Source organism: Taudactylus pleione, unplaced genomic scaffold (assembly GCF_031769625.1).
Source record: "Taudactylus pleione unplaced genomic scaffold, aTauple2 ptg000019l, whole genome shotgun sequence".
NCBI lineage: Eukaryota > Metazoa > Chordata > Amphibia > Anura > Myobatrachidae > Taudactylus > Taudactylus pleione.
The window spans coordinates 33,451,097-33,463,216 of NW_028284421.1; the positions used below are offsets into that span (position 1 = coordinate 33,451,097).

A 12,120-nucleotide genomic window follows, 5' to 3' on the forward strand; every position below is an offset into this window, starting at 1 on the left:
TGATAATTAAGCTGCCAAAATATACAAATCAGAGACAAATCATTATAAAAATGAGATTAAAAGAATCATTTAACATGAGAGAAAACTGGTGAAATATAACAGGGTGATTCAACAATATTGGTATAATAGCCAATTATTATTAAAAAAATATACCAGAGTCACGGTATCATAACTTATTATAGCTCAAGGTATATTGCAATAGAGGTGCAATTGTTTTTGAATAATTGGCTGTGCAAAAGGGGAACAACTTCTCAGTTTTTCTTTAAGTCCCTAAAGTAGGACAGTACCATCCCTGGCACAACAACATCAAGAATATCCAGTAGAATCTTATTACGTAAATATGTATTATATTGTGATTAATTTTATTACATCTAGTAGCTATATATAACAATCATTAGAAGGAGATGGACCTTGTTAATATTATTTTAGAGCTAGTTAAGTTATAAATGGATAACACTTAAGTCATAGACTCTTTAGTAATGAACATTTACACTTGGGGAACAACACACCAAGATTTATTTATAGTTTGGATGTTAAAATCTTGAATTACAGGTTGGGTCTCCCATATCCAAAATGCTTGGGACCAGGGGTATTTTGGATATCGGCATATTCCGTATTTTGGAATATTTGCATAATGAAATATCTTCTGAAAGGGACACAAATCTAAGCACAGTATGCTTTTATGTTCTATATACACCTTATACACACAGCCTGCAGGTAATTGTATACAATATTTTCAATAATTTGTAGCTCAAACAAAGTTTGTGTACATTCATGAAATGCATTTGTTTTATATACACCTTATTCACAAAGCTTGAAGGTAATTGTATACAATGTTGTATACAATATTTTTAATTTGTGCTTTAAACGAGGTTAATGTACATTGAACCATCAAAAAGCAAAGGTTTCTCTAGCTCAGTCAGGCTAAAAAAAATTCTGTATTTCGAAATGTATTTTGGAATATTTGGATATGGGAGACTCAACTTGTACCTGTATCCCGTGTAAACTGGATGTTGATGTTTAAAAGTGTCCCTTTTAATTTTTTTGACCACACATGGTTTACTTTATTATGTGTGTGTGTGTAAATATAAATATATATATGTATGTATGTAATTCTAGCACACAACATATAGTATGCAGAAGAGGTGAATAGAGTAATCCTCATTTTACGACTAATGATATCATTTTGTAATACAGGATTACACATTGGTTATTAGCCAAATAAGGGTCTAAATTCCCCAGTAATCATACACTTTTGCACATTTTTATGTTATCACGTTTGTGTTCAGAGTGTATTTTATTCACATGTTCTCACACTTCACAGCCATAGGCTGATTCACACTTCTTTCTCTTATTTTCAAAGGAATATGCAGTACAACATATGTTATAATTTCACACTTAACAATTATTTTTACTATTTACTATAATTTGTTAACACTATTTCACTTTAGTTAGGGAAGCGCATCACTAAGGAAATATATAGATTGATCACTTAAAGGCAAATTAGTTCTACATAGGTTTCACCAATTTTTTCTCCTAATTTTTATTCTTCATTGCTATTTTCACTTTATAAATTCACATAGTTCTCCTTCCATGTTAATTTGTTGTAATCTTCAAATGTTAAATACTAACACATGGACATTTTTATTAAGAGCTTTTCACTATTTAATATAACTAGATACATTAATATGTTATATGGTCTTGGTTTTTTGGTACCCTTTAAAATAATGTTTGAATCGATGACTAACAACCTAATTAGAGTATGTTATCACTGTGAATAATTAGTGTCTGAATTCAACAATCTGGTATTATGAATAATTAAACATTATATTGAGAGCAAAGAATATATTCATCTGAACATTTTAATTAATTTATTATGGCTGAATAAACTGAAATAAACTAAGTATAAGTGCTATCTAAATATATTTAAAGTTATTAAAATTTTAGGCATTTGTATATAAAACTCAAACATTGTGTATGTGTGTGTGTGTGTATATATATATATATATATATATATATATATATATATATATATATATAGTGTGTATGTATGTGTGTATATATATATATATATATATATATATATATATATATATATATTTATTTTCATATTTACAAATAATTAAATTACCCCATCTCTAGTACTAATGAGAACATCTTTATTAGATATATATAGAATCTGGATGTGTGGAATTATGGATAGATAATCAATCTAAGGTTAATATACTGCATAGGTATGTAAATAACAGACAAATCTGTTTTGAACTGAACGAGGGAGATACCGATTGGTCCATTGAGACAAAGGACAGAATAAAAGGGCGCTTATTTTCAATAGTCGGGCTGGCTTGTGAGAAAGCTATTCTGATAGCGAAACGTGCGTCAGTACATCACATTATAAGAATATATACATAAATGCCACACCGATTTTAATGCACTCGGAGACGCTATGCGCTATTATATCTGTCTTTAGTAGACCAGAATGATCAATAATATGTATAACGCTAGCGGTAATGGCTGCTGCTAGACACTAGTTACACTTGGGGATACACCCTACGACTAGTGACTCATTCACCCACATCATTTTTTGATACGGCAATTACTAGTGCTATAGATGTAATATCCCTTATAAACTGGCAGGTGTATATGTTTGATCTCTGACTGCAATGAATGGAGATGTCGCTGAATGTGACTGCTAATTTCAATACGATATATAAGGAATTTACCCTATGAGGGGTTTCAAATATACATCAATTACTATTCACATTAAATAGTGATGAAGCAACAGCATTGTAGCCAATATTATAATTAAACAATGCTATCATTATATGGCTTTAGCGATATTTGGAAATATGATGTCAGATTGATGAATAAAAATCAAGACACAGTGAATGTCATATGTTTGTAACATTGTAATACATTGTGAACACTGTGTAATTATCCTATATTCCTATTGTAACTGTTATAAGTAGAAGTTCTAAATAGGAATACATACTGTAGTTGGTAATAAAGACCAGACTGAAGAAGCACTGAACAAGTGTGGAGAAACCTCATATTTTGGGATTTGAAAGAACTGATGTTAATATTGGTGCAGCAGCCAAACAGGATCTTTGTAGAACATTTAATCTTCGTGTGAAATAAGCATGGATTAAAGTGTGGCAGAATATAACATTTGGAATACGAACAAGTTTTAAACACACGTTAATTTCTTTCTAGGGTGGGAAATGCAGCAGCTACTGGTAGTAATCCCTCCCCTGGTACTGCCCCCAGTAGTAATATTCCCCCTCTGGTAGTGCCCCCAGTAGTAATACCCGCCCTGGTAGTGCCCCCAGTAGTAATACCCCCCCCCCTGGTACAGCCCCCAATAGTAGTATTCCCCCTCTGGTAGTGCCCCCAGTAGTAATACCCCCCCCTGGTAGTACCCCCAGTAGCAATATCCCCCCCCCCTGGTAGTACCCCCAGTAGCAATATCCCCCCCCCCTGGTAGTGCCCCCAGTAGTAACCCCCCCCTGGTAGTGCCCCCAGTAGTAATTTCCCACCCCCTGGTACTACCCCCAGTAGTAGCCCCACCAGTAGAGTAAAAAAAAAACACTTACCTGAAACCCGCTCCTGGTCCCGACGCTGCTACTGGCTCCTCCGGCTGCTTTGCATTATGGGAGAGACGTCGTCATGACGACGTCTCTCCCATTACCCACTGCGAGAGCCGGAAGATGGCTCCCGCAGTGGGAGTAGCAGCAGCCGATGAGAGTCTGACAGACTCTCATCGGCTGCTGATTACAACAAACACACAGCTGTGTGTTTGGCAGTGTGTAGTGCTGACCGAACTCTGTCCGGTCAGCGCTACACACGATTGCAGCTGTGTCACACAGACACAGTCTGCACTGCGGCCCGCATGGCACGCTACTCAGCTGCGTACCATGCAGGCATGACTCGAGTATAAGCCGAGGGGGGCTTTTTCAGCACAAAAAATGCGCTGAAAAACTCGGCTTATACTCTAGTATATACGGTATTTTATTCAGCAACATAATAAAAGTTACATTTTAATATCTGACCAATTACCCGTGTACACCGATTAAAAGATTTCTTTTTCCCACTTTCCCTATTCCCTACTTAATGGTATATATTTATGCAATATCTTTGGTAGCACCCCTCCCCATCGAACTCTTGGATTATCATAATATATTTGTTCTATTTTGATGTGTCCTTCGGAAGGCGTGGTAATAACTACATTAGTTATATTTAAGCTCCGGTGCAGTGGATATACCTATGGGTTCCTACAGACAGTAATGCCCACTGTCATCTGCACACCATGGGTGTGATTTTGAGTTGCACACAAAGGCTGTAAGCAAAGAAAGCTGCAGCAACCATACAGCTTCTAACAGAAAGCCGCACCACCCACGTCTGTAGCTGCAACAGTCATCATTGGCATTGGCACCTGCGTCATACCGGGTTCGTCAGAAATATGTCTCCTTTTACAATACGCGCAGCTCAGAATATCACGGAACTGTACCTAAATGTTCATGGCACTCCCACGAGACTGATCTCTTGAGTGCGTCCACAGTGTTGCCGTCCAGAAACGTCCAATTCACGGACGGACACATCCATTCGAATTGCTTGGAGATGTGCGAAAATGCCTACATTGTATACTGCACGGGTTCCAGACTATAGATAGACAGTAATTAGTTAGACAATGTCTACATAGACACCAGATGTCAGTATCAAACTTTTATCCTTGTCTAACAAGTCAGACACACTAAAGTTAGACATGTACAAAAGATCGACCAGGTCAAAAGGTCGACACATTTTTTCTTTATTTTTTTTTTCTTTAGGGTTAGGCACTTACTGTAGGGTTAGGCATTTACCCAGACAGTTAGGGTTAGGTACCATGGGGAGGGTTAGGGTGAAGATTAGGGCTGGAAAAAAAATAATTGAAAATTTTTGTGTCGACCATTTTCATGTCGAAGTTTTGACCCTGTCGACCTTTTGTACCTGTCGAACTTTTTACATGTCTAACTTTAGTGTCTGACTTTTGTCTGTGTCAGACTTTTATCCTTGTCTAACATCTGGTGTCTATCCAGACATTGTCTAACTGTCCATCTTATACCACACCTGTGCACATGGGCAGTTTGCTAAAAGTGTTTTATTAATTTAAAGCGCTTTCTAATTTTATTTTAAAACATGGCATTTTTACATTATTTACAAGGTGCACTGTGCTTGACATTAGTCTAATCATATCATATATGTACAGCACATTTCTGGGAAGGGGGCATGGCCCAAGTAGTCATGTTGGGAAGTCGGCCGTTTCATTTTTATCCACTGCTGGCTGCATGTTTAACTTCTATTTGATATCCCACTTTCCTAATTGCAGCTTGAATAATACAGATCAAGCTGCGTTCAGAGATGTCAGATGTTTGAATCATCTTTAATATATTTATTTTTCCACTAAGAGGTAATGGAAAATGAAATTTAATCAAAAGGGTTAAAGAAAGGAGGTTTCAATCAAAAACTTTCAAGCATTCAAGCAGGCAGTAGCATGCAACCTTGGAGACTCCTCTACAATATTATTCATAATATTGCTCATCCTTTCAGGGTGTCCGAGCTGTGATAGCTGAAAGCTATGAGAAGATACATAAGGACCAGCTGGTGGGAATTGGCATTGCTCCTCTTCGGTTTCTTCCTGGAGACAGTGCAGAATCACTTGGCCTCTCAGGAAAAGAGCAGTATTTTATACATATTCCTGCCAACCTGGCACCTGGAGAAACTCTGGAGGTCAAGGTAGGTTTCATTTGTACACTTAAACGTAGCTTGTTTTGTGTTTTAATTCCAATTCGTCTCTTATACTATTGATCAAAGTGTTGCATCTGAAGAATATTTTTTCCCAAGCTTTTTGGATGAAGTTTATCCAACTAGGATCTGTTTTCTGTAGAAGACATTGTATAACTTCCCAGCATGTAAACTTAGTGAATGTCTAATATGCTGTACTATAGTTATTACTACCTGAGCACTTTTACATGAATTCTAATCACTTTTATTGAACTATTGCGTTTGTGTTTTTGCTTTCAGACAAGCAGCGGGAAGTTATTTCGGGTGATTGCCGCCTTTAATAATGAAGCAGAGGTTGCATTCTATAAACATGGTGGAATATTAAGCTACGTGGCTCGAAAATACTTATAGTAATGTCAGCAAATGATAAACTCTTATGGATTGCACATATGCTTCCTGTACTCTTGTACTTTCATTCCCTCCTTAAAGACTGGTGGGAAATGACACCAGTGAAGCCTCTTCCAGCACTTTCAGTAGAAGAATGGTGCTATGGGCATGCCTTCCTCAATCCTACTGAGGGATAACCAACATCCCAATTTCACAGACTTGCACATCACTTTGCAAGTGGAGTTCTCTGACTTGCTTGAAGTCGTGTATACATTGCATTGTTTTACTTTGCAAGACCCGCAACTGCTATTTTGTGGACTTCCAATAGTGGTTACATTGAAGGAGTGGCACCGTTTTATTTAAAAAAACAAAAACAAACTGTTCTTCCATATGATGAGCTCTTAGTTTCCATTCTGTCATGGGCGTAAAGACTTATTTACTTTTGGTTGTGTGAACACCGGACTCCTTGTTGAGTATGCTATAAAATAAAAATGCCTAAATCTTCATTCTCATTTTGCATTCAGGGTATTCAATTTCAGGTTTGAAACGGGTAAGTCTGCAGCTGAAATGAAATAGCTGCTTATGATGATGGTAACATTACACAAATGTAAGATTTTAAAGTTTGTAAAGGCAAACAAGTAGTAATTGCTGCGGATTAATTCTGTGCGCCTTGACTAGAATTGCCTGCTATGTTTGTATTTGTCATCCTCTTTTTCCATTACTAGAACTCACTGTGATCGTTATCTGGCTTCTTGTCAATCAAAACAGTAGGATGGGAAGCTCATCATATGGGACGTGGATGACAACTGAGTGACAGGTTTATGGGTGAGGGTTGTAGAGCGCTCTGGAATGTGACCAGGCTTTCTATATACATATAATAAGGAAGGAAAAGTACCAGAAAATGGAAATAAAACGTAAATTATAATTATTGATCATTTCTTTTCTTTGAATAGACTGCTGTTATCCACCTGTTCTCATTCCTTATGGATTAAAGGCTTTACCATCTGCTGTGTTCCTCAAAAAGATAACTTTTTTTTACTGATATGGAGGATGTTTCAGTCATAAGGATATATTTATTTTGTTTTTCTGCAAATGTTCGACATTACCAAAATAACATTGTCTAGGAGTCTCTTCCCGGAGTCCTCACTAGAGGAATCTTCCACTATCCCTGAGGAATCCCTTTGTATACCACTTCCATGCTTGTAAGATAAACTTTCTTTAGTGAAACAAAAGCTACTTTCATCCATACAGTAGTACAATAGTTCTATAAATAGTTTTTGAGGCTCACTTTTTTTTTTCTGTAGTCTGGGATTGCTTCTTACAAAATACACCTTCATTTTGAGCAGAACCTTCCATTGTGACTTATCCTTGTTCCTCCCTGTAAGTAATACAGGGGTAGTGAAAATATACACTTGTCATTAATTTAAATATGCATTAAATCCACAAAGTTAGAACACCCCTAACACTAGGGCTTACCTTTTGGCAGGTGTCTAATAGCTGTATGGGAACGGTCTCGGAGCCTGATTCAGACCCGCTCGTAAGCGCTATGCGCTCGCGAGCGGGTCGATGTTAGGCCACTGCGCATGCCGGAGCCTGCTCCGACGTGCGCATGCGCGAGACCCGGCTAGCGACGGGCACTCCGTCGCTCCGGGTCTCGCACCAAAAGGGGGCGGCTGTCTATTTTGATCGACAGCTCGCACCGTTTTGGAGGCGTGGCATGGGGGTGGCTTCACAAACTGAGGCGTTACCAAGCGAATGCCTGCCGTTTGTTGGCGGCCCTACTGACATCACCAGTGATGTCAGTGGGAGAGCTTCCGGCTCTTAGAGCCAGAAGCTCTCTGGGGCTTGCGGCCACGAGACCCTACCACAAGGGTCTCGTCGCAAGCCCGATGGTCGCGATGGTCTTGACCATCGCAACCATCATCCTGGCCGCTCGCAATAGCTGTGCGTGGTCACCCACAGCTATGCGAGTGGCCAGGAGGCCGCTCCACAAAAAAAAAAAAAACACACACCCTGATTCAGAGCGAGCACTCTTTCAGGGCCTCGGTTCCATCCTTTTTCCATACTCTGTGTCCTTCAAGAGTGAGTGTAGAGAACTGCTGTAGTGCAGAGACAGGCTGCTCTACTTCCAATGCTCATATTAGCCTGGCAGTTGCTTTCTTTATGATGTGGCCTGTGCACATAGCACCATTCCTCTGTTTAGGCATGTTTTTTGAAAGATCAACCAAATCTGCTTACAGCATTAGCTTCCCAGGATCTATTGGGAGGGGGGGGGGAAATTCTGTTTGTCGTGGCATATCAAACAGAATTTCATAAGAAAAACATGGTGTTCTTCATTTTAACGTATCGTTATTCATTCTCTGGTTTTAAGTTTTCTTTTGCAAGAAGTCACATTAATGACAATGGCACTAACACACACAACACGTTGAGATTGTCTTGATATCACATGTCACATGACTGCTTTCCCATTTAAAAATTAGTTGCATCCAATATGAGAAACAAATTGCAGAGATCTGGTCATTCAGGCAGCAGACATGAGAATCGCATTGCAATGGCTGTGCATGCTTTACAAAGTCCTCATTGGAGTCATCAACGAAATTTCAATTCATCCCAGTTGGATCAAGTTTGATATTATTTTGATGGTTTAGATCATTTAATCTACCACAACCATTGTGCATTCTGAGACATGTTCATGTGATCTGGTATAAGTAGAGCCCACTTATTGTTATACTGAATAGCTCACTGATGCAACGTTATTTTGGTTTGGGTTTCTTGTGCCGTGTTGCGAATATCAGGGTATGTTACAGAAATTGCTTTACTAGTAGAATTCTTTGTCAAGTATTGTCTCTTGCATGCGGCTGAAAGCAATTGCCTATTGATGCTTATTTGTAGCGTATGTTAACATTTTCAGGGCAAAGGTAATATTTTTATGCCAGAATTACAATTTGTTGGGGGTGCTGTTCTAGGACACTAAACTTGTTTAGTTGTTTATGGGCAGCCTCCTCCCCCTCTACATCTCGTAGTGCTAAGCACCTCAGTATATTTTGTACACAAGAAATGGGCACCATATTTGCATTGTGGTTCAGTTCTGGCTCAGACTTTGTGGGAAGAGCTAATACCAGAAGCTCCTCTCTGCCTTGACTGATTGCTCTGCAGAAACCATCTTTCTTCAATGAAGTGATGGCTTTTCTTTTAGTTGCACAGCACATCATTGCCTGAGTGGTCCCTTGTAGTAATCCTGCCGCTAGTACAGGATTGTACTAGGGTCTGTGGCAGTAGTATGTGTTAAAGTTACCCTGTTGCGCTCCACTACAGTGTAGTTTACTGGTGTGTGTATATGTATGTGTGTGTATATGTATGTGTGTGTAGATAGATATATATATAATTATATTTTATTTTTTTTTCATTGGAATGCCTGCAGTAATGCACCTGATACCTTTTTAGGTTTTTTTCGTATTTATTCCCAACAAGACAAAAAAAGGGGGATTTATTCAATTACTATCTAAATCTATTAGGCCACTTTCACTTTGTGTTGATTGTGTTCTACAGATTCACTGGTGTTTCATTTCTATTCTTACATTATGTCTGAAAATAAATCTTTGTCAAAGTACTACATAATACACGTCCGACAATTCTAGGTTAAATTTACTCAAAGCTCTCCTCAACCGGGTGGCTGTTTACACCATAAGGGAGCAACTTTTGCAGCGGTTTGGATATGTTGCAGCTGAGATAGAGGAAATCGACTGGGTGAGGGTGTTTGTGCCTTCAGTTTCTTAGGACTTCCTAAGGGCAGGTCAGATTGTCAGTGTCCTATGGATGACTAGTTGCCTCTGTCCCCTCCTCCTGTACTTCCTTTTTCTTCAGGCTCCACAGGGAGACAATGGGGTGTTGGTGGGACCTTGGAGGACCGGACAACAGCAAAGCTTTTCAATCCCAGGATGCTCCGGTCCTTCCCCCTATACTCCGCCCACAGCCCGACAGCAACTCTGTTTCATTGCTGTCCGGCAGGAGCTGGGCCACCATTTTTAATAGTGGGGCTGCTTCAAGTTGCCCAAGCTTATTTTTATGATTTTATTTTTATTTCTAGTATTTTAAACTGAGCAACAGCAAAAGACTGTCCCTTGGACGCCTGTGCTGCTGCTCCATCACCCCTCTGCGGTGCCGTGACACCAAGCTCCGGCTAGGTACTCTCGACGGGAACTAGCTAGCAGGCTCCCCCGAATCCCAGACTGCAGCCCGGAATCCAGGGGACAGGTAAGATGGACCTCCGCTTGCTGGTACCCGCATCTTTACGCCATCTAGCCTCCTGAGACGGACTGGTGCACCCACGATTCCACTAGACCACTGGGGCATTGTTATACTGGGGCAGAGGCATATTGACAGGCCAGGGGACCCAGTGGTTCACGTCGGAACGGGGAGAAGGCGCTCTCCCTGCAGCCCCTCCCCCAGCTCAGGGCGCCATTCCACTGCGGTCTGGCCTTTCCCTGAGCTGCGCCTTCCTCCGCCCCCTCAGATGCGCGGCAGCCATTTTCTGCTTCACAATTCTCCAGGATTGCTGGGTCCAGTCTCCCTGTATACCTCTCCCACGGGCCAGGTTATACAGCGCTATATCCTACCAGCTACTGTGGTCTGTGTAGTTGATTGTAGTGCCAATTGCAGATGTATAATGTTTTTCTCTGCGTTTGTATGTGACTTGTGCTAGCACTGATCTCTACTTTCAATACCTTTCCCTTTATTCTAATTTACCCCAACATATATGGGAGATGTGAGGTACAATGAACCCCCTATACCTTAGTATATTTGTGATGACTGCCACATACTATGTAGTGTGGGTGCACACTACACTGTGCCATATTACACATACTGCAGGGTGTTACTGCACTGTATTATACTGTGTATTTTATTATTCTTGTGGCTATGTCTGGCAGAGGAAAGAATAACAAGCAGGCTGATGCTGCGCTTCTACTCTGGTGCGGATACGTTTAGGAAGCCGGCGGCCGCAATACCGACCGCCGGCTTCCCGAATCGTCAATACCAGCGAGGGTTAAATGACAGGCGTCTAAAATCTAGACCAGTGGTTCTCAAACTCTGTCCTCAGTACCCCATACAGGTCATGTTTTGCAGGTCACCCAGCAGGAGCACAGGTGTAGTCATTACTTCCTGACACATTTTAAAAGATTCACAGGTGGAGCTAATTATTTCACTTGTGATTCTGTGGGGAGACCTGGAAAACATGTACTGTTTGGGGTCCTGACGACCGAGTTTGAGAACCTGTGATCTAGACGCCTGTCATTTTCCCGACGCCGGGAGACAGGCGCCTGGCATCCCGATCGAAGGGATGCCAGGTGCCGCGAGCTGACAGCCGCGGGGAAGGGAGGGTTAGGTTTAGGGCACCCGGGGGGGACTTAGGGTTAGCCCCGGGAGGGTTAGGCTAGGTGGAGGGAGGGTTAGGGTTAGACACCCGCGTGGGGGACTTAGGGTTAGGCACCCCCCCCGGGGGACTTAGGTTTAGGCACCCCACCGGGGGACTTAGGTTTAGGCAGTGGGGAAGGGGGGTTTAGGGTTAGGCACTGGGGGGGGGGGGCTGGTTAGGGTTAGGCCGGTTGGTTAGGTTAGTTTTTACTTACCTTAGGGACGATCGTGATTTCCAGTGCTGTCGGGCTTCCGCTGTTGGGCTCTGCTCTTTTTTCAGGCTGCCGGGAATCGAACTGCTGGCCATGGGGCAGCCGGGATTTCATACTGAATGCCTCTGGTGTCTTGTAAGTCCTGCTCAGTGGGCTGAGCACCAGAGGACCTCATTCAGCATGGTCTCTATTAATTGTTGCACAGACTCTGCCCCTCAGCCCCAGTGCTGCCTCCTCAGGACCCACCCTGGGCTGCCTTTTCTCAGGTACTGACAAAGATTGCGGACCACTTAGCAGTCCCTGTGGTGGCTCCCCCTTTGGGATGGCCACAGCAGGTACTCCCTGCAAA

At 41.2% G+C, this 12,120-nt stretch overlaps 1 protein-coding gene across 2 annotated transcripts in view; it reads left to right on the forward strand.

The window, feature by feature from the left end:
* The window catches only part of IREB2 (iron responsive element binding protein 2), an 80,508-nt gene extending 73,849 nt beyond the window's left edge, over positions 1–6,659 (forward strand). For both annotated transcript variants that reach the window (XM_088446711.1, XM_088446710.1), the window contains exons 22-23: positions 5,587–5,772; positions 6,061–6,659. In XM_088446711.1, the coding sequence (XP_088302837.1) occupies positions 5,587–5,772; positions 6,061–6,171 (297 nt within the window). In that variant the 3' untranslated portion in view covers positions 6,172–6,659. The remainder of the gene's footprint in view (positions 1–5,586; positions 5,773–6,060) is intronic.
* Positions 6,660–12,120: the final 5,461 nt, after the last annotated feature.